Source organism: Mytilus californianus, unplaced genomic scaffold (genome assembly GCF_021869535.1).
Source record: "Mytilus californianus isolate M0D057914Y unplaced genomic scaffold, xbMytCali1.0.p SCAF_4, whole genome shotgun sequence".
Classification (NCBI taxonomy): Eukaryota; Metazoa; Mollusca; class Bivalvia; order Mytilida; family Mytilidae; genus Mytilus; species Mytilus californianus.
In genome coordinates, this window is record NW_026262690.1 from 62,241,707 (window position 1) to 62,266,797 (window position 25,091).

At 33.2% G+C, this 25,091-nt stretch overlaps 1 protein-coding gene across 1 annotated transcript in view; it reads left to right on the top strand.

Moving 5' to 3' along the window:
* Positions 1 to 342: 342 nt before the first annotated feature.
* The window catches only part of LOC127698596 (hemicentin-1-like), a 213,465-nt gene continuing 188,716 nt past the window's right edge, over positions 343 to 25,091 (top strand). The window contains exons 1-2 of the mRNA XM_052202108.1: positions 343 to 434; positions 15,618 to 15,750. Of these exons, the coding sequence (XP_052058068.1) occupies positions 15,693 to 15,750 (58 nt within the window). The 5' untranslated portion in view covers positions 343 to 434; positions 15,618 to 15,692. The remainder of the gene's footprint in view (positions 435 to 15,617; positions 15,751 to 25,091) is intronic.

The window sequence follows — 25,091 nt, forward strand, 5'->3', positions numbered from 1 at the left end:
TCCCCTTAAATGGCTTATTTGAAAAAAATGATTCTAAAAACACAAAATTTGATATTTGTTTAAATATATTGAATAATACAATAAATCACCAAGTTTTCTTTATATAAATAAACAATCTAACCATTAAATTGCAAATCTGTCTCCAAATTTGCAGATTTGGGTAAATAACTAGACCATTTTTGTACTGAGATTGTACAACCCAAGACGGCGGTATACCATGAATCTACCTTATAACATTACCAAATAAATAACCCTTGCATTTAAATCGAAACTGAAATACAATTAGCAAATAAATCAAAGTTTGTTTTGAAAACTGGTTTTGGATCTAGATCAGTATATTGTCATTTTAAAAATTGTTTGCTGAAGGTAAAGTGGGCGTATATAGTCACTTTTAGGTATACAGTCATAAGGTGGCAGTCTGCTGGATCTAACCAGTAAGTTTTGTCTAGATTTATACAATATTTGTTTTACAACGGAGTTACATTTTTACATCTTAAATTAACAGTGAGTAATTGAGTATTGGTAGAAGTTTATTATAGTCTTTTAAAATCTTAGTCCTAAAAATTGGTAAAATGCATTGCAAAATTTAATGACAGTCAATCTGTCAGAAAAGAACATAAAAGGGAACCTAAAAGAGTGGAGATGCTATCTTACTTTGTATCAGTAGGTTTGAATCCGGTATATTTTGCAAGTTGGCTTTAAAATCATGTAGCAAAAGTATTGCAGACAGTTTGGAATACAATTCCACCATTATCATACACGATAAAAGAAATATTTATCGCTGACTTACGCTGACAAAAAATGCGTATGATTCTAATGATTCAAAGGTAGAAAAGATGGATATTCAACTACATAGTTAACTCAATTCCTTTTTTATGTCAGTTGCCTCTGGTTCGTGCGAATGCAGCTACATAAGACACATTGTGCACAGTACTATTTTAAATGAGCCTTTGAGCGAATTGCAAAACAAAAACATTTTGAAAGCAATACCGATATCAATAATTGATTTCACAACTTTGTCTGTTTTTATTGTGTGCAGTATAATTATTAGTGTGCTGCTTTACAAGTAATAATCCATCGTTTTCTAACTGTAGAAAATCTGTGTTAAGTATTTTGCTTATTGTCGAAAATGCATCTGTGAAGCAGTTATCTGTTTGTATTTTTCATGGCCCGCAACAGAGTTGTCAGGGCCATATAGTTTTACCCTTATGCGACATTCCGCCATTCCGCAACGAACAGTTATACGAATTTTTATTCTAAACGCCTTCACACATTGAGCTGATTTTTTGTATGTGAGTCTACTATGATGAGTTACAGATCGAGTTTACGTTTGGTTCCGCTCTGCTGATTTTTGTCGAAATTACAGTCTTTGGGCTTCGATAATTTCATGAAAAACAACTTTTTATCTAAACGCCTTCTTCACGAGAGTTTACGTTTGGTTCCGCTCCACTGATTTTTTCCGAAACAACGAGCTTGGAATTAGACAATTTTGTGAAAATAACAGTTACACGGACTTTTTTTCTAAACGCCTTCCCATATTGAGCTGATTTTTAGTATGTGAGTCTACTATGATGATTTACAGATCGAGTTAACGTTTGGTCCCGTTCCGCTGGTTTTTGTCGAAATTACAGGCTTTTGACTTTGATAATTTCATGAAAATAGCAGTTAAACGGACTTTTTTTCTAAACGCCTTCACATATTGAGAAAAAAGTACAATATCAAAAACACCGAGATGATTTTTAGTACGCATGGGTCTACTATAATGAGTTACAGATAGTTTAAACATATTTTATTTGCAAAAGTAGCAAAAGGGATTGGACACAAGTATAACAACATTAGTGACGTCTTCTCCCTATATAAATATAAACACCAAGTACATTAAATAATGACGAAAAACATAGTAGGAATGCATGTACATAAATACAAACTGTATACAAAAACAAAAAACAAAAAACAAAAAAAATACAAAAAATACAATATAATATGGAATAATATATAAAACTGGACTGGAGTGAAGAGTTGGAAAGTAGGAATTCAGAATGTTAATTGATTGTTTTAAATCTTTGTGTTATTCTGATATATGATTGTACAGACTCAAAAATTTCTTTGTTTTGCTGAAAAGAAAGGTCACCGTCACCAGCCAATAGAAGCTCAATGGATATAGCATACCTTTCTAATTTTGAAAACAATATTTCTCTTGCTTCGTTGTGAAAAGGGCACTAAAAAAAATAGTGAATACTATCCTCAACAGGGTGGCCACAGCTGCATGCGGGACTGGGTTGATATTAACATTATGTAAATCTGAATTTAAAGAACTGCACATATTTCTCAAACGTGGATGAATGATATTAAGATTTCTATCACCACAACTGAAATAGGAGGGTGGCTGTATCAATTTAGACTTCATCTTTCGTTTAAAAATATTTATATTTTTTGGAAGTACGTATGTCGGGGTTTAGGTTATTCCATTCAATAGTAGTAGATGGAAAAAAAGGATTTTCTGGTTATATCTAGTCTAAAACTTGGTACTACATAATTATTACTGTTTCGCAAATCGTAATTATATATATAGATATTTGACCAACAAGTGGGGGCATTAAATCGCAGAGAAAATCAGGGGCAGTCCCATTATGTAAAGAATAAAACATATTGAGCTTTCTGGACTTTCTTCCAGATAGTTATAGAGTTTACGTTTGGTTCCGCTCCATTCATTTTTGCTGAAATTACTACGGGCGTTCGACTTTGATAATTTCATGAAAATAGCAGTTATATGGACTTTTTTTCTAAACACATATTGAGCTGAATTTTTGTATGTGAGTCTTTTATGGTGAGTTACAGATCGAGTATACGTTTTGTTCCGTTCCGCTGATTTTTTGCCGAAACAACGGGCTTTGGACTTAAAAAATTCAGTGAAAATAACAGCTATACGGACTTTTTTCCTAAACACCTTCACATATTTAGGTGATTTTTAGTATGTCAGTCTACTTGATGAGTTACAGATCGAGTTTACATTTGGTTTCGCTCCATTGATTTTTGCTGACATTACGGGCTTTGGACTTTGAAAATTTTGTGATAATAACGGTTATACCGACTTTTTTTCTAAACGCCTTCACATATTGAGCTGAGTTTTAGTATGTGAGTCTACTATGGTGAGTTACAGATTGAATTTATGTATGGTTCCGGTTCACTGATTTGCCGATATTTCGTGATAATAACAGTTATACGGGGTTTCATTCTCAAAGTTCTACTCCTAAAAATGGCTTCAAGCTTTTTTTGGCGAGCGGGACCATTCGTGTCGTGTTGTTATATAAAAAAAAAACCATTTTGTTATCAAGTTCAATTCAACAACATATTATTTCAATGATTCTACAAATATTTGATATTAGGAATATTTGTTGAAAGAAAGGAAAACCATTTTTTAGGATTTGATAGACATTTAGATAAAAAAAAAATAGAACTATTTTAGTTCGAATGACAAGAATGCTGACAAAAAAATTATATTTGTTTGAACTCTGTCATTCAATATGTTTAATAATATCGCATTGAATCAGTAGAAATGAGAGTAGACAATAATAAATAAAGAATCTTGCAAATAACGGAATCGACTTAATCCAATGAAGAATGATTATCAACATCAGCAATATGATATACAAGGTATACCAGTTTCTGAGTTGCGCAATTGTTTGGTATCAGGTATTAACTGCATGATCTGGGAGAGTCTGTAATAAAATTACCTTTATGCGCATGTTTTTCAACATTAAATATTAAAACAGGAATCAAAGGTAAAACAATCCCTCTAATATTCGCCGTAAAACATGAGTTCGATATGATTTTCAGCTATTCATAACTTAAATTCTGTTAGGTACCACTAATTTGTAATTTGAATCAAAACTCTTTAAAAAATTACGATTGGACTTATAAAACGGCTACGTTAAAGAAAAATACAATAATCAGTGATGAAAATAAATAAATGTACTGTATAAGGTCAAACAGTTTTGACCTTTTACAGAATAGGGTGGGACCAGTATTCGCAAAATCAGTACCAACCTTCCTTATGTGCAAGGATCGTAATTCTAATAAATCTATAACATTAAACTGCGAGATTTTGGAAAATGAGGTCTACAACGTGTGAGAATCGGTGCTGTTAAAAGAAATGCTGACATGTATAGTTTCTAGGATCAAAGTTGTATATTTGTAATTTTATAATGATGAAACATAATGTGAATTACAGAGGAGTAATGATAAGTATTTCTTTGTGACATAGTGTTTTACCTAAAATCAATATTCTTCATATTATCAAAGAGAAATTTCGAAACATGGCTTAATTTTGTAATATCAAACCTAGAACCATTCCTCTCCTTTCTCCCTCCCCTTTGTCTTCTCTCCCACCGATTTCTCCCTGTCTCCCTTTACCCTGTCCTCTCCCCAAAACGGTACTGCATACTGACAAAAGTTAAGAATACATGTATTACTGTATATGTATGTATATTTCAAAGGTGATTTAAAGCAGATGTTTCGTTGAAATAAAATGCTTCGCATAACTGTGTAATTGTACGAAAATACCTGTAATCAAGTTAAGATTAATTTGTTTTTTGTTGTTGTCATATTAATTGAAAATTAAGTATGCGTATAGGACTTTGTCGTAGTAGAAGGGGCGTAGCAGCTGAGCTAGGAGTGACAGGGCATTTTTGATTTTTTTTTTGTATTGGAAACAAGTGTGGACACAGATGAATGTGGATAGTATGTTTGGATGTTTGACACTGTTTTATATGACAAAAGGAGTTCTATGTTTTTCCTATATGGTGTTATTAAGGAGTAATGATAAGTATTTCTTTGTGACATAGTGTTTTACCTAAAATCAATATTCTTCATATTATCAAAGAGAAATTTCGAAACATGGCTTAATTTTGTAATATCAAACCTAGAACCATTCCTCTCCTTTCTCCCTCCCCTTTGTCTTCTCTCCCACCGATTTCTCCCTGTCTCCCTTTACCCTGTCCTCTCCCCAAAACGGTACTGCATACTGACAAAAGTTAAGAATACATGTATTACTGTATATGTATGTATATTTCAAAGGTGATTTAAAGCAGATGTTTCGTTGAAATAAAATGCTTCGCATAACTGTGTAATTGTACGAAAATACCTGTAATCAAGTTAAGATTAATTTGTTTTTTGTTGTTGTCATATTAATTGAAAATTAAGTATGCGTATAGGACTTTGTCGTAGTAGAAGGGGCGTAGCAGCTGAGCTAGGAGTGACAGGGCATTTTTGATTTTTTTTTTGTATTGGAAACAAGTGTGGACACAGATGAATGTGGATAGTATGTTTGGATGTTTGACACTGTTTTATATGACAAAAGGAGTTCTATGTTTTTCCTATATGGTGTTATTAACTGTGTTGCACGATGACAACCAACCTGAGCATGAGGAGTGTTGTTTATTTAATATTAAGATTTTATGTTCAAGAGGGCATGGAAGAGACACTAATTGCATTAATGACCAAATGATTATGATAGAATATTTTCCACATCTTTGATTTTGGATAAATTTTGTAGTTAGGAGAGCAACACATAATAGGTTCATTTTTTCATGTGATTTTTTTTTAAATGGGAGATGATATCTGAGAACATGATATCAGGAGGCTGTAATTCAGTGGTTGTCGTTTGTCTATGTGTTACATAATATTTGTTTTTCGTTTATTTTGTGTACATAAATAACATAAATGACTATGCGTTATGGGCTGTGCTCATTGTTGAAGGCTGTACGGTGACCGTAGTTGTTAATTTCTGTGTCATTTTGGTCTGTTGTGGAGAATTGTCTCATTGGCAATCATACCACATCTTTTTTATATGTATTTGCTCACTATTTGTATGGTTCTATTTATATTACTTTGTGGTGGATTGTCAGTATCATTAGTAAAATATTTTGTTAAAATGTCGAAATTGTTTCTCAGATTAGAAGACATTTATTGGTTTTTAGTAATGAAAATGCCTGACATGATGCTTGGGGCTAGATGAGCTAGAAAGTAAACTTCTGTGTTGTTTTTTATCAATTCTTTGATAACATCTCTTCCAAAGCTGGCCTAAGCAAAAAAAAGTTTTGACCAATATGAAAACGATATATCAACAAAAAAACCTTTGTGAGCATGCTTCAAAGACTCATAACTGCTCCAAAAGTAATCTGATAGAATTTCAAGCATGTCAAGTGGGTATTATGAAAATCTACTTAATATGTCTAAATATCAAAATAAAATGCTTCCCTGGGGCGCAGCTTGATACGACCGCAGAGGTCGAACCCTGAACAGTTGGGGCAAGTATGGACACAACATTCAAGCTTGATACAGCTCTGAATTTGAATTGTTATTAAATATTTGACACAGCATAGGTTTCTGACACAGAATGAATGTGGTCTAAGAACTTGAATTTTTTTAATTTACCTATTATGGTCCAATGTCCAAAATCAAAATACATGGTTAGATTCAGCATATCAAAGAACCCCATATTTTCAATTTTTGTTGAAATCAAACAAAGTTTAATTTTGGACCCCAACTTGGACCAACTTGAAAACTGGGCCCATAATCAAAAATCTAAACACATGTTTAGATTCAGCATATCAAAGAACCCCAATAATTCAATTTTTGCTAAAATCAAACTAAGTTTAATTTTGGACCCTTTGGACCTTAATGTAGACCAATTTAAAAAACGGGACTTAAAATTAAAAATCTAAATACACAGTTAGATTTGGAATATAAAGGACCCCAATAATTCAATTTTTGATGAAATCAAACAAAGTTTAATTTTGGACCCTTTTGACCTCAATATGAACCAATTTGATAGCGAGGCCCACAAATAAAAAATCTAAATTCATGGTTAGATTCAGCATATCAAAGAACCCCATATATTCAATTTTTGTTGAAATCAAAAAAAGTTTAATTTTGGACCCCAACTTGGACCAACTTGAAAACTGGGCCCATAATCAAAAATCTAAACACATGTTTAGATTTAGCATATCAAAGAACCCTACGAATTCAATTTTTGTTAAAATCAAACTAAGTTTAATTTTGGACCCTTTGGACCTCAATGAAGACCAATTTTAAAAAATGGGACCCAAATTAAAAATCTAAAAACACGGTTAGATTTGGCATATCAAAGAACCCCAATAATTCAATTTTTGATGAAATCAAACAAAGTTTAATTTTAGACCCTTTTGACCTCAATATGAACCAATTTGATAGCAGGGCCCACAAATAAAAAATCTAAATACATGGTTAGATTCAGCATATCAAAGAACCTCATAGATTCAATTTTTGTTGAAATCAAACAAAGTTTAATTTTGGACCCCAATTTGGACCAACTTGAAAACTGGGCCCATAATCAAAAATCTAAATACATGTTTAGATTCAGCATATCAAAGAACCCCATATATTCAATTTTTGTTGAAATCAAACAAAGTTTAAATACTGGACCCTATCTTGGACCAACTTGAAAACTGGGCCCATAATCAAAAATCTAAACACATGTTTAGATTTAGCATATCAAAGAACCCCAAGAATTCAATTTTTGTTAAAATCAAACTAAGTTTAATTTTGGACCCTTTGGACCTCAATGAAGACCAATTTTAAAAAATGGGACCCAAATTAGAAATCTAAAAACACGGTTAGATTTGGCATATCAAAGAACCCCAATAATTCAATTTTTGATGAAATCAAACAAAGTTTAATTTTAGACCCTTTTGACCTCAATATGAACCAATTTGATAGCGGGGCCCACAAATAAAAAATCTAAATACATGGTTAGATTCAGCATATCAAAGAACCTCATATATTCAATTTTTGTTGAAATCAAACAAAGTTTAATTTTGGACCCCAATTTGGACCAACTTGAAAACTGGGCCCATAATCAAAAATCTAAAAACATGTTTAGATTCAGCATATCAAAGAACCCCATATTTTCAATTTTTGTTGAAATCAAACAAAGTTTAAATACTGGACCCTATCTAGGACCAACTTGAAAACTGGGCCCATAATCAAAAATCTAAACACATGTTTAGATTCAGCATATCAAAGAACCCCAAGAATTCAATTTTTGTTAAAATCAAACTAAGTTTAATTTTGGACCCTTTGGACCTTAATGTAGACCAATTTAAAAAACAGGACCCAAAATTAAAAATCTAAATACACGGTTAGATTTGGAATATCAAAGAACCCCAATAATTCAATTTTAGATGAAATCAAACAAAGTTTAATTTTGGACCCTTTTGACCTCAATATGAACCAATTTGATAACGGGGTCCACAAATAAAAAATCTAAATACATGGTTAGATTCAGCATATCAAAGAACCCCATATATTCAATTTTTGTTGAAATCAAACAAAGTTTAATTTTGGACCCCAATTTGGACCAACTTGAAAACTGGGCCAAAAATCAAAAATCTAAATACATGATTAGATTCAGCATATCAAAGAACCTCATATATTCAATTTTTGCTAAAATCAAACAAAGTTTAATTTTGGACCCTTTGGACCTTAATGTAGACCAATTTGAAAACTGGACCCAAAATTAAAAATCTAAATACACTGTTAGATTCGGCATAACAAATAAATAAATGTGATCAAAGATTTTACAAATCTAATGCGCCATACTGTGCAATTAAAGATTACTTCTTGAAATTTTTCAATATTTGAAATTTGAAAAAAAAATAATATTTTAAGAATAATTCTTTTTAATTTCTGAAATCTGAAATGAGAAAAAATTGACCCCCCACAATTTCTTTTTATCCCCCCCCCCCCTTTTTTCCCCAAAAAAATTCTTTCCCTCAAGATATGGTCATAATCTCAATTCAAATTTCCAATGGAGTTGGCAACCATAATTACCCATTTAAATTTACCATAGTGCTAACTTAATCTATTTTATAATAGAATTAAAAATATAGTGCCAAATCTTTCATATGGATTTTTTTGTAAAAAAAAAGATGCAACATTTGCAGATATTTTTACTGGTCTTCCTTTATAAATATGTATTTCTTTAAACATAATTTAAAAGCAGTGTAAGGGAAGTAACCAAAACGTTGTATTTGGATTACCTCCCTTACACTGTTTTAAATTATCTTTATTGTTCATTAACCATTACTTTATACATAATTTAAAAGCAGTGTAAGGGAGATAATTACAATGATGTATTTGATTTATCTCCCTAACACTGCTTTAAATTATGTTTTGTACTAAAGTATTTGTCCATTAACCAGGACAACCTTGTTTTTCCCCCTTTTTTGCCCCTAATTCCTAAACGGTTTGAGCCATAACCCCCCAAAGCAAATCCTAACCATCCCTTTGTGGTATGGAAACTTGTAGTATAATTTCAGAGAGATCCATACACCGTTCCACAGTTATTGTCTGGAAACTAGAAAATGCTTATTTTTGGCCCCTTTTTGGCCCCTAATTCCTTAACTGTTGGTACCATAACCCCCAAAATCAATCCCAACCTTCCTTTTGTGGTATTTAACCTTATGGTCAAATTTCAAAAAGATCCATTCACTTAAACTAAAGTTAGAGTGCGAAAACCAATGTGTCTTCGGACGACGACGACGCCAACGTCATACCAATATACGACCACAAAATTTTTTTGCGGTCGTATAAAAATTATAGTATTCAATATGAAAAAGGTATTGCAAAATTATTCTCTTTTTAATTTTTTTTGTTTTATGGATACAAATATAAGTGATACCAATACAGTATTTGTTGTGGTATGAAAGTGTAGTAATTAACATTTACTGTAACAATGTTAATTCACACAAATTAAGAAATAAACAAATGAATGAAAAATGTTGAACATGTACAATGAAATATAGTTTTAGAAATCAATTAGGCCAGATAGGCCTTATAAATTTTTTTTTTTTTTTTAACATACTGAATGACCATTTACACTCAGGACCGAGTCATCAGTAGGCAGTACAGATGTATTAAAACAACCTAGCATCATATTGCTAGTAGCGAGTGTAGCATTGTCCGGTAAATTTGTTCTTTTTTTAAAATTTGGTTAAAGGACAAAAAATGTTTGGTTCAAATCATAATAAAATGCTTTCATCTCCTTATTACTTACATTGTACATAGAATGGATACTACCCTGACAAATCCTTGTACATGAGAGTTGTCTGTCAAATCTTTATTTCACAAAGAATGAATTGCATAACAATGAACTGAGCTCAAAGCAAAGCACTTTAATAATACACTTAGACAAAGAGCTCAATCCAGTGATATACTTTGTACTACAGGTCCTTCATGAACATCCTATCCACCAAAACCATATCTCACAAACATGCCATACTACATGTACATGGTTCGATCAGAAGTCCTGAAAAAGATATGAATTTTATTATCATATTTTAATTATACATACACAGGTTAAAAGATATATACTCCAATGGCAGTCTTTCCTGCTAAAATGTCATGTGTAGAATGTGATATACCATTTTTGGGTCTATATGGGTACTGTCCTTTATATTCATTAGGTCATTTTGACACAGCAAAATATATAGAAAATGTTAACTTTGATCTGGAAATTGAGTTCTTTTTCGCAAAATAAACCCACTTAAACTAAACTTTGAATGCAAAAGACCCCTAAATGGCTAACAGATATTGCTATAAAGAATAGTCCATGATGATTATTGTTATTAAAGAGTTCATGGAATGTACACTGATTCTGTCAGTTGAATGGACTAGAATGAGATGAGTTATATAAACATAAAGGTTTTTTCAACAGTTGTGGTGTAAATTAAATCAGTTTTATTTTATGGTTGACATATTTAAGTATATATGAAGATCATTGGCTTTTCAACACATTGATATTTAACAATATCGATTATCTATTTATTGTTATATTGTTGGTATTTTTTACCTTCCTAAAACAGTTTTAACGCAACATGAACGCAAGCTTAATAGGGTGTCCTCACATATTTTGACGTTGCTGAAAAATTTTGGTTGACATATGTATCCTCTTCTCATCGTTTTTTGTGCTATTAAGAATGCATACTGTCGTCACAATTTCCATTGAAAAGGCATGCATAGTACAAATTCATAAGACGTACGAAAACATATGATCTGACCATATACATGTACATGTATGTATAGGTTATCAGCTTTTCTACACATATTAGCCAGTAAGCCGCAATGGACCTATTATGGCGAGTGAGCGCAGCTAATGAGCTAAAATGAATCAAATTGTGTCCTCAGTGGGGGATATTTTAAGGGATCTATATGAAGAAAACCTGATAATCTGTTTATCGTTCTATTACTGGCTTTTTCACCTCCCTAACTTGGCCTAAGACAGTTTTTACAGACGAAAGCAAGCTTGATCACTACTCCTCACACACATGTATAGATTATCGGCTTTTCTACACGAGTCATGAATATTGTAAAATGTTAGCCAGTGAGCCCAGCTAATGAGCTAAAATGAATCAAATTGTGTACTCAGTCACAGTTGGTGATATTTTAAGGTATCTACACAAAGAAAACCTGCTTATATAAATCTCAGTGGCAGATCCACAACTTTTCATAAAAGGGGGTGGCTGCTGACTGACCTAAGGGTTGCCCACTCCCGTCATGCTTCCCCAGTGGCGGATCCGGGGGGACAGTTCCGAGGGTTGGAACCCCCCCCCCCCCCCCGAGTTTGGAACTCCCCTTTTATAAAATGGCTGGATCCGCCCCTGCTTCCCTATAAAATCAACCAAATTTTCCCCACCCCCTGGATCCGTCTATGTAACTGTTTATCGTTCTGCGTAATACTGGCTTTTTCACCTCCCTTACTTGGGAGCGTCTTTTTACCACAGAATACCACAGAACACCCAAAATTTACCACAAAACTTCGAAATAATAATACATCAGACATTATTTTCGTGTTATTGTTAATTTTCTCAATAATTTGACATTTATTTTTCAATTAAAATTTATATTTTTTCTATTTAATCAGAGACATATATACATGTGTATATATGTTTCTGATTTAATTTAAGAATAAAATTTTTATGATAATAAAAATTCAAGATTAAAATGTGAACCGATGATCACCATCATTTTAGTTGGAAATTAAAATTATTGTCTTATAGGTTTATTAATTTCACAGAATAAATAGTTACATATGAGAAATATTAGCTCTTTCTTAATTTCACGAAAAAAATATTGTAAAACAATAGAGTTATTAACACTTTTTATCGATCAGTTCAATATATTCAAAGCGTATATTGATCAGCGATTGAGAAAACGGTACAGTAATTTTTTTGTTGCTAACAACTATTTTTTTAAATGTTTATTTTAGATTTTCATTATTACAATGCATTAGTTTAGTGTCTCAAAGGTCTCCAAATGTAAACAAAATATGGCAAATAACAAAAAAGTTATGATCATTTTTATCTCATCCAGTCAATCATCATGTCATTGGTGTAACCCGAATTAAAGAAATAATATAATTCGAAATGATTAGATTTGCGTTTTATAAAGTAATTTTACTGTTCAGTGGCATATTTCAGTAGTTTTGTTGTAATTTGTGTAGTTCTATGGTACATTTTGAGTGTTCTGTGGTATTCTGTGGTGTTCTGTGGTAAAAAGACGCTCCGCCCTTACTTGGCCCTAGACAGTTGCTTATCTGTTTATCGTTCTGTCACTGGCTTTTTTTTAGATTAGAGACTTCATGTGTACAAACCTGACGTCAAACTCCTGTACTATATATAAAAGAAGAGACAAATAATTTCACATTAAATCCTGTAACATTACATCTAAAGATAATTATAATCCAAAGTAAATTATATTACGATGTCAATGGACTAATTTCCCGCGCAAATGTCATCACTGGGATAGACTAAAACGAATTTTAGGTTTATGTATCATTCACATTCCGATCAATTTACTCAGTTAAATAAAATATATGTGTTAACTATTTTTATATTGGTTTTGAATTTAGTTAATCTATCAGAAAAAAGGATTTATTTCTCGCAGATAGCCCTCAATACTATACACCAACTCGACACTGAAGCTAAAAAACCCTAAAACATAATGGTATATGGAATCGTCCAAACGGATTACCTATAATATTGATATACTAGGTGAAATATGTAGATTCAGAATTGTGTACACAGAAATAAGATCAGAAATAAAGCCCTATGTAAGGTGAAAACAATAACACAACTGTATAAAATCATTGTTTATTAAATTTGCTTGCATAAGAACCATGAAGTTAAAATTTATAACGATTACGTTTATCCTGTCAACCCCTTTTCTTCATTGCATCAAGGCTTCCGTTGCTTTACATCGAGCAGCAATTCAACCAATCGGGGAATGTTAAGTTGGGACATACCTCTATTTTTGGAAGCGTGATCTTTACATCGAGGCTTGCGTTGCTTTACACCGAGGCCACAGTAGTTCGACCAATCGGGGAATGTTTATTTGGGGCATGTGACCTATTGAACTGCAGGTTTTATAATATTTTAATCGAAATTGTAGAAAAATGAAATGTTGTTAGTACATGCAAAACAGAAAATGATGAATACTTTTAGTAAAAGATAATTTGGATCCGGGTTCTGTGTATTCACATCATTTGTACAACTCTCCTTACTGATGCCATTTTTTGGAATTTCTGTGACCTAAATGGTTCGCGAAAATTAATATTTTATTATATATATATAGTAAAAAAAGAATAAATATAATAGAGGACAATGGCTAAACACTAGATTATTAGACGATAAAAATTTTTGTATAGCTCGTAACTTTCAGAGGTTTGCCCACAACTCCATTTTCCAGTATATCCTTGCGCCACTGCGTAGTAGCAATTTAAAGAGTAATACATGCATAGAGATTGTATGGGCAACGTTGTTGTATTGTTTGGATAATCTGAAAATTAAGTTAGTGTACAGGACCGTTTGTTGAAGTAGAAAAAGAAAGATTAATATCAAATAATAGCCACGACTTGAATTTCACTACTGACCCTAACTATGAATGTCATTGGTAATATTCATGAATAGACGTGTGTTGTTTAGGTCAACACTACAGGGTTCTGTTTTATTTTAAAATGAAACACAAACTTTCGTATGTATTAGTGCATCGCTTTCATTTTGATTCGGTTATAATATAATGTAGCAAACTCATAAATAATTCGTGACATAATATGTGACACAAATTACCCGTATGTTCGCTGTAATGAAACAAACCCATTTTAAAAATTTTTTTTTTTTGTGGATGGAACATTATTTTTTTTCTGCAGCTTTACTAATTTATTTATAAGTAATTCATTTTCAATTCTGCACAGTATTATATCTTGCATTTTTGTTGCAGAATATTAATTTTCACCCTGTCTTGGTCAAGATTATTCATTTTCACCCCGTCTTGGTCAAGATTAGTAATTTTCACCCTGTCTTGGTCAAGATTAGTAATTTTCACCCTGTCTTGGTCAAGATTATTCATTTTCAGTTGTAGGATTTGAACTGATTATAAGTCACCACTAAGATTTTGAAAACTTATTATATTTTTCGCCTTCCTTATAAAAGATCAACCCCCGGGTTATCAGCTTTCTGGCACATACTTTATATCCATCATAACAGGTGACAAAATCCAAATGTATATTGTATTTTGGAGTATCTATTTTCCCTATTTGTATTTTGGTAAGTGCTTGTGCCTTCCACTCGAAATTTAAAGTTTACACGTTTAACATGTTTAGAAGTAAAATAACAAAAATATCCAAGGAAAATTCAAAACGGAAAGTCCCTTAACAAATGGCAAAATCAAAAGCTCAAACACACCAAACGAATGAAAAACAACTGTACTATTCCTGACTTGGTACAGGCATTTCCTTATGTACAAAAAGGTGGATTAAACCTGGTTTTATAGCTAGGTAAACATCTCACCTGTATGACAGTTGCATTAAATTCCATCATATTGACAACAAAAATGTGAAAAAAAAACAAAAACAAACATAATAACTGATGTTCAGTGGTTGTCGTTTGTTGATGTGGTTCATAATTGTTTCTCGTTTCTCGTTTTTTATATAGATTAGACCGTTGGTTTTCCTGTTTGAATGGTTTTACACTAGTCATTTTTTGGGGCCCTTTATAGCTTGCTGTTTGGTGTGAGCCAAGGCTCTGTGTTGAAGGCCGTACTTTGACCTACTGTTACAAATTGTGACTTGGATGGAGAGTTGTCTCATTGGCACTCATACCACATCTTTTTATATCTATGATAGTTAAAAATGTAAAAAATTGGGGTACAGCAGTCAACATTGTGTCATAATCTTAATCACTATAAAAACTATGTCAACGGACATTTGACGCCCCATATAGAACTGGTTCTGAAAGTAACAGAGGGCTTTGTTGAACAGAGTAAGAAATATTGTCTATTTGGATAAACGAAGAAGGATTGCAATATAATTCATTTGACAGCATCAACATATATCTATTCATTGGCCTTCTTCCCACACCCACATGTACGATTTAATATTAATCACTCATAATTAAATGTTGGAACATTTTTATCATAAAAGGGCTCCTTGATGCTTAGAATAAGCTTGCCTTCCGCCGATTTAAAGTTTATGTTCATGTTTCATAATATACGTATATGCATGAACATACTTTTACTTTAAGGTTTAAGTGCTGCCAAAGAAAGACCGTTAGAAATTGTCAGTTTCGATAGTCAGAAAATTGGTTCTCACTACAAAGATGGTGCTACCACTGGTTGTATTAATATGGATCTTCTTACAACCATCATATGCTCAAGGTAAGTCATACTAAAAGCATCATATTTAGTGTTTGTGTGTATATATGTAGGGAGAAGGCGTACTTGATGCTTGTCGATGGCCAAGATTTTGACAATTTCAATTTATAACAAGAAGTCACCCAGTTTGATTACAATTTAGATCTATGGTGATTTGCTATTGTTGAAGCATAAGCAAATGACCGATAAGTCTCAATTGCTTCAAGTTTGAATTGTTAACTATTTTTAACGATAGAGAAGTCACGTGTTAAAAAAATGTACACAAACATTTTATAGAAATTGATTTTTTTTAGATTAACCGGTTATTTTTTAATAATAGAAAGGAAAACTGACACTTCATCATAGCCGTTGTTTTTGTGTCATTACAATCTTCACTGGGTTGTTACCTTTGGTCTTCTTTTAGTTCTGGTGTGTGCTATCCGTCCAGTGGCCATGGCTTTGTTAGGTCGTATGTTAAGTGGTGCATTTTGTTTGAATTTCAAGATCCAAAATAATGTGACCGTTCTAAAAGCTGTCAGACAGACTTGCATGTTCTGTTTATGTCCCTTTGTATATTCTCTAAACGTTTGGAATATTTGGCTTTTCAAACTTCAAATGGTCTCGAGCGTTTATCTGATGAAGTATATTCCGGAAACACGTATAGTTAGCGTGCTATGCGCCTAACTTGGTATCTTCATCCTTTTACTCAATCGGTATTACTGTTGGTGGACTCTGCTATGAAGGGAACCTTCCGCTGCCGTACACATAGCTTCAACACTTATTAGATATTTAACTTTCCGCGCCCCAGTAGTACAATTTTTGGCACTTGTTATTAAATATTACACTTCGTTTATGAATTGACAGATCATTATTTTTGACAATTGTACTTCATCAAGCAAAATGTGCCTTTATTACATGCTATAATTTTTTTTGTTTAGGCACTTTTGAATTCTTAATCGGCTGCGCTAGGAAGGTACTTCTTTAGCTCAGTTGGTTAGAGCTGCTCTGAATGGAACACAGAGCTCTCTGGTTTGAATCAGAAGTGACGATTTGTAACCTTTTGATGAGATTCATGCTCTCCAATTAAATATATTGGTCTTTCCAAACTTTTGGTCTCAAGTGTTACTGATAAGGGTTGAAATAATAATAATAAAGCTTTTTTAAAGCTGGGGTGATTTAAAAAAAATATACATAAGATATTCTCTACAGCACATATGCTTTTGGAATGACTTGTAAGAATTAACAAATATGCAGTTTGATATTAATTGTCGAAATGCGCATTTGGTGCATTAAAATTGGTACCGTTTATGTATTTACTACCACTGGGTCGATACCTCTGCTGTTGGACTGTTAGTATCACCAGCCCAGTAGCCAGTACTTCGGTACTGGCATGAAAAACGGATATTGTTTGATTAAAATTTGCTGTTATAAAATTTTGAAAATTATTCTAAGTTAAGGAATATATCTCCATCATTCAAAGCTCTGTTTCCTTGTCCTGATTTGGCTACATTTTAGGTCCTTGTTGGTTTTATCTGCTCTTCAACATTTGTATTAGATATTGGATATTTAAATATTGTGGCCTTGATCATCACTGAAGAGACAATAATTGTCGAAATGCGCATCTTGTGCATTAACATTGGTACCGTTTATGTTATTATTCAAAACAAGTAGAGAGCGCTATAATTATAGATGGTAACATACGCAATAAGAGTTGATATAGCTAAACACATGTAAAACAAGCTGGTGTAAAAATAAGTCACATAAAAGCTGGTATAATAAGCATACAATTTAAAAACATTAAAGATGGATATATTATGACATACGCTGGTAAAAAGACAACAATAACAAGAACAACATAAAAAAGCTTATGCACTTACACTCGTCAACTTCAAAATTTTTTTAAACTAAATAGCATTTTTTTTTATCTCAAAAGGCATCAGGTAGATCATTCTATAACGCAGATTCTTCTTTATTGAATTTCTTTACCATAGGTTGCTCTGATTCAATTAAGCCATGGTTATGATTATCATAATAAGATTAAAAAACAATCAGAAGCCTTGTAATTTTAATCTTGAACTATATATATTTACTTATTTTCATTCGACTTTCTTACAAAATTGCGACATTTGTTCTGTATGCATTCGAATTTCTGTTTGTTTTGTATCGGTTTTTTAAATTTGGATCGTAACATTTGCTTATGAAAAGAGCTATTTTTAACTCTTAATTCGAATCATATATGATCATATATGCCAGAAGTCTTTTTTATGTATTCCGGGTTGATTTCATCGGTGCATCCATGATAATTAATCAGTTCAGAAACATACAATAAATAGAAGTATGAAATCGGTTTTATACATTTTTGATACGTAACCGTTCAAGCAAATATTTTGGCATATCAGAACAAGCTACAAATTTAATTGATTGATGTTTAATGCCACGTTCAGCACTATTTGCTATTTCGTGGCTGCCAGTTTTTATTACTTATAACATTAGTCGAACGTACCTGTCACGTGCGGGATTCGAACTCACACCCTTAGTGTTAATAATAGCGATACAAATCGGATAAATTCTTTTCAATTTAATCAGACACAAACAGTTATACTAGGTAACTATTCCTCTGACAAAATACCAGTGAGCAGCAGGATATGTATTTTCCAAATACATATACACTGAAAGTATAAAGTATTACAAGTAACACTTCTATTGGCAGCATTACAAGAAGGAAGACTTAAAAGTAGAATGAACAATAATGAAATTTCTATCCCATATGATGACATCCTGATTAAAAGCGAAGAAACACCAGGTCTGATAACGAACAAACATACAGATAAATCCGATGCGGCAAAGACAGTTCTCTTTCTTTTGACTAGTGATTAATTACCTGAACAAATTAGTTGTGGTGCTGCAGTTTATTGCTAATAGCATGCAGGACCACTACTGACTGTTTCAAGAAGAAATTCCTTGATACTTACCCATACCTACATGATTGGTGTTTAATGCCACTTTCAACACTATAGTGTTATTTTGTGACTGTCAGTTTTTATCGGTGGAGGAAGCCGGAAAGCCCGAAGAGAACCATCGACCTTGGGTAGAAAACTGACAGTACACACTATACTTATATATGGCAAAAAATATCTCAAACACAATTTTACAATTGCCGATCGCCCACAAGACTAGAAGGACACCGGATTTTATTATAATCTATCATTAATACACATACTAATTTTATGCAAATAATATCTATATACATATAAACAATATTCAAGCTTTCAATACGAATTAAAAAAAAAATTACTCTGTCATAAACGAACCCGCCGGCCAGGAAAAACCAACAACCAAGTTACCTTAGTCGATATGGAAACCTGTGTCCAAACCCTAATGCTCGGAAGATCGTCTCGAGAGGTGTACATTGGACAGTACTGAAAATTGGCTTATGTTTACATAAACAAAATACAACAAAATGTATACTGTTAAGCAATATACCTATATATAGTACAAAATAAGAAAGAATCAAACAATAATGAACCAACATTATATCTGAACTTGACCAGTTCGAAGTTGGCGAGAGAATGGTCTAATTGGGAAATTAACCCGCGAAAAATGACCACTCACGTGATACTACAATTAATATCACGTGTCCATACATATATATGAAAGAACCGTTAGTACAATAATTTTCTTCTATACTTCGAAACGCAGAAAATTATAAGTACACACTATACTTATATATGGCAAAAATATCTCAAACACAATTTTACAATTGCCGATCGCCCACAAGACTAGAGAACTCAAAGAAAGGGCTGAAACGAAAAAATGTTATGTCTATAAACCTAAATTCTTAGAAACTGAAATTCTATTATCAAACGAATCTGCAATGTATCCGTCTTTACTTAAATCAGATTTCCAACGCCCATGCCTCTTTATACATCTCTCATTAACATCTGACTTAGCTGCAGCCGAAGCACCACCTGAACGTAATGAGTGTAAACCTAAGTTAAGCTGAGGAGCAACCATTTTTAACCTTTTAACGATATTTTGCCTGGCCGCTGTATAACTAAGTTTCTTATTCTTATAAATTAACTTAGCTGTACCACCCGATCTAAACATGGGTCTGAAAACAAAATGATCAGAATGAACGTCCAAACCAGATAAACCCAAATAACGCTTATACATCAGAAGGGGACATGCTTGAGAACTCCCTTTAGAAATCAAAATTTCGTTGCCTTGTCTATATTGATCAGTTTTGCTATGTGACAAAAAAATAGACATGTATTCATCATATATCTTAATGTCCTTACAAGTTAATGAACTTAATTCGTCAAAACGTAAAAAACCTGCATATATAAGCTATAAGTATCATAGCCAAATCCCTAATCACTAATAAGTCACTAGAATCCTGATATATAGTACATAGTTCTATAAGCATAATGTTGTCAACTGGATCTTTTTTCACGACTGGTTTACCGTTCAGCCTTTTGCAAGATTCTAATAGAAATGTAATGAATGAATTGCTTGTAGGGTCTATGTAACCGTTTAATTCGTGAGCCCATTTTATAGAATAAATTGCGGACTGCAATACACTTGGTGAAGAATGTTTATCAATAAGAAATGTTAAATATAACGCTACATGTACAGGTTCGGCTGGTAAATCAGAAAAACCATGTTCAGTAATGAATGACTTCCAACGATTAAAGCCGGCGAAGTACTTCTTTGACGTATTTTCACTTTTCGAATCAACTATATACAAAGCCATCTTTCCTGCCAAAGATCTCAACACATTGTTTTCTCCAACACCACTGCTCACAACGGCATTCTCAACGTTCTGTCTCAGTTTTAAACCTAAAAAACGCAAAAATCCTTATTAAAATTTGATAACTAAAGCAATCATGCTAAATCTTAGAGGATTTTCACAAAAAATCCCATTTTTTCCGGTACCCCTTACTATAATGTTGTCTCTAGGCAAATAAATAACCTCTTGTATAAAATCTCTAAATCCGCCGTCTTTATATAAAAGTGGCCAATAAGGAGCAGATTTCCATTCGGGAATAACCAACATGCATTTGGCCTTGTCCTTAATGATCTTGTTTATTGTCATGGCAACTAATGATGGAGGTGGCACTAACCAATTAGTATCACCTCCCCAAAATTGACTGAAAGCGTTTATTGCCTCAGTACCTGGGCACCAAATTCTCGAATTAAAACGAGAGGTCTGTGCATTGTAATGAGTAGAAAATCTGTCAATAGTAAAAGGACCAAATTTACAACTAAGATCATGGAAAACATTCCTTTCAATACTCCAATCATCGGGATCAGTGTGTCTACTTAAAAAATCGGCATGCTTATTCTCAGTTCTCGGTACCCAATTGGTTTGTAAACCTATACTCTTCTTCGAGCAAGATTTATGAATATCTGTTACAACCTTCTGTAATTTGTAATTTTTGCTACCAACATTCAATATATGTGTCACATTCTTATTATCAGAATTTACTTTAACTGTTCTGTTTTCAAGGAATGAATCATATGTGTTCAAAACTCTTCTTACCGTCTCTAATTCACGCCAGGTAGAACTTTCAAATTGTTCACCCGCAAACCAATTTCCATAAATCTCATGATTTTCACTCTGAAAATCCAAAACTGTGGAGAAATATCCACCAAAGCCTACATCTGAGGCATCACAAAATAACTCAATATCATAAATGTCAGTTAAATTAACCGAACAAATATCAACACCTACAAGATTAAGTGTTCTGCAAGAGTTTTTCCAAAAACCAAGCTCATCAATAGCCTCTACTGTTATTTTAACAGGTGCGTTCCAACTAGCACGCGCTTGAACACAATCATATAAAAATCTTGTGTTCAGTCTTACAATATCACCCAAGACGATTTGCATTGAAATCAGCTGACCAATAATACTAGCCAATGTTCGAGCACTGAACAAAAGTACCCCTTTACCAATATCGCTTAAAATACGATTCGCAGCTTTTTCTGCTTTGTCAATTCTCTCATCACTCACACAGATTTTTCCTATCTTTGTGTCCCAAATATAACCTAACCATTTCACATACTGTGAAGGGAACCAGCTACATTTTTCATGTGCAATCAAAAATCCAAGAACTTCCAATTTTTGTTTTACCTCTTGACTAGTTTTAAGACACGAGCTCAAATCTCGATCACCACCTAAACCATCATCCAGAAACATGATGATCCTTTTGCCTTCAGATCTCAAATGTTTGACCAGTTCTTGTAGTATTTTTGAAAAAATATACCCAGCCGTAGCTAAACCAAAAGGCAGTACATTAAAAACAAAGTATCTAACTTTGCCTTCAAAATCCCATGAAAATCCTAAAAAACTTCTATGTATTTGACAAATCTCAATATGATGATAAGCCGACTTAAGATCAAAAGAAAACAGAAAATCATCTTTCTGAAACATTTCTCGGGCTATTTTTGTATCTTCATACTTAAATCTGAATTTGAACAAATGAATGTTTATATGTCTACAATCTAGTACAAGTCTAGGTTTGCTCGATTTGTTGTATGCGACCGTTAAAGGGTTAACTACCTGTGGAACCTGTTGTACCTCAGAAATACATTTTTTCTGTAAAAGATTGCCGATCTCATCTTGAACAAATATCTTATTGTTTAATGACGATCTGTTGTTTTTAATTACAGCGTGTTGAGGCTCGGTTTTGAATGGTATTTTATAACCGTTTTCAATAACGTCAATAATGTGTTTGTTTTCGGTAATCAATTTCCATTGACCTATATTGACCTTGAGTCTACCAACTGGCGAGACGCATTCATGCTGAACGGTTGTATTCGTATCAATACACATTACCGTCTGAGCATTTTTAACAGTATTCACTTCTGTAACAAGATTATTACTTGAAGTATTGGCTACAGGCACAAAGTGACCTTGTATTACATTAATGTTATCAAAAACTAAAATTTGTGAATAAGAATTACTTATCTTATTTTTCATATCTGGACATTCGTCTATCCAATGACCCTTATTTCCACACTTGAAACATCTTCCAGGCTTAACCGATTTGGTTTCTTTCTCTGGGTTCCTGCTATAAGGTGTTGGTCTTGGTTTGCCTTTCTTTACTTTTTCTGCCTTACTCTTTCTTTCCGCTCTAGACTGAGCCCTCATCATTTTCTTTTCGTCTTCTGAGTCGTCAGCGATAGGATTAGCTACGTACTCACTGACGACTTTCCATCCAAGTTGGGAAGAGTCGGCCAGTTTTATAAGTTTTTGCCTTTCACGCACTAAGTCAATACCTTCAATAATCTTCATCTTTGCTATCTGCACAGAATCAATTCCCAATTCTGGAGCCTCCAGGTTAGCTTTAGCTTCCTTCAGCTTGGTTAACACTTTCACCTCATGACGATACTGGTTTTCGTTTCCTTTACGCTGAAAACTATAATTGTCAGTCATTGTTTCTTCAAGCTTGGCTATCTGAGTTTGGGAAATCTCCTGCTGTGACTGTTGCAGATTTGACTGGAAAGATGTAAGCCTACTATCCATCACTGTAGTTATGCTGTTTAGAAGATCTTGCTGTGAAGAGGAAACTGCATTTTTCACCTCGCGTAGAATTACTGCCTTAATTGAATCATCTAACTCGGTGTCCATCTTGACCAGTTCGAAGTTGGCGAGAGAATGGTCTAATTGGGAAATTAACCCGCGAAAAATGACCACTCACGTGATACTACAATTAATATCACGTGTCCATACATATATATGAAAGAACCGTTAGTACAATAATTTTCTTCTATACTTCGAAACGCAGAAAATTATAAATCTTAGTCAATAAAGATTGGAGTCGAGTGCACCTGCCATATGCGTGATTCGAATTCACAACCTCAGTATTGACAGGCTAGTGATACAAATATAGATATGAAAAAGTAGAAAAATAGATTTGCATTTCTTATTACGGCGAAACCAGACATGCGTCAGAAATTGACCATCAACCAGTTGATTATTTTTTGTATATAAGTATATAAAGAAGAGATAAGGTAGAAGAGCAACTAGTCTAGCTTGTGAACCTGACAGGTATTATAATGTTATTAGAGTACCGAGTTAGTGACTGTCGAACCTCCTTTGACTTCGTTTATTAAAAAAGAAATTTCCGGTTGAGAAAAAGAAGTGTTCCAAATAGAATTGTTTTATGTTCATCGCGAAGCAGAGATGAGTACAGGATCCCAAACGTAGAAGACATAAATCGTACATTATTATCTGGATGCTTTGTTACAGTGGGGTGTCAACCCTATGTGGATCATACATTGCCCCTGATAAAGTGTGATGTATTGAGAATAAAAATCAAACGCAACCCAATTATAAAAGAATAGAGCAAATATATAATATAAGAGACATATAATACAATAGCATATGTCTCTGATAATAGTCAAAACACAGGGAATAGTAAAAGCAGCAAAGTACATATACTTAAGACTTAGGATCAACAACAACTTATCTTAGAATACAGACCTTAAAATCAGCAACGACCTATCTTGGAAATTTATACATGACTTTAAATGAATATTACTTATATTACTTTATATCCACATCAACACGTTGAAAAGAAAGCAAACAACATTCACGGCTTTTCTTAGTAGAAACATCAGCTCATATCCAAGAAAGTTCCAAGACACAATGCTAAACAATTGAGACCCATTTACTTATTGTGTGAAAAATGAAATGCGGTTGATTTGTCATGGGTCACTAGAAGATCACCAGTAGCATCATATGTATGCTTTAACACATTTAATGGTATACATTGAATGAGATGAGAATAAGAACATAGGTCATCATGCTCTACAAAGTAGTGCATAAATTAGTGACTAAACCTTATTCAAGAAGGAGAATCTTATTCTCAAAATCTAGAGGTCAATATAATGGATATCAGCTTCAGTATCCAGTGACACAAACATTTGATCTTTCTATCATCATTAGAATGTGGAATGATTTACCAACTGAGCCAAGGAGGGATGGAATGGAATTGCAATCCTGTTGGGGAGAAGTTGACACAGGGTATCATTATCGTATCTAGGGAAACGACCAACAGACAAACAACAGTGCACAAAACACAACATAGAAAACTAAAACAATGAGCAACAGGAACCCCACCAAAAACTGGGGGTGATCTCAGGTGCTCCGGAATGGTTTGCAGATCCTGCTCCACATGCGACACCCGTCGTGTTTCTCCTAAAAATATGTTAATAGGCTATATCAAGTGATAAGGTATCACACAATAGCGGATTGGTAATCGACTCTTATCTAACCCTAAGACATCACCAAATTCGTAATCCATCGGTCATGTAAATTTTTTAACCCTGAAACTTGACCAAATGTGAAATTTTGAAAT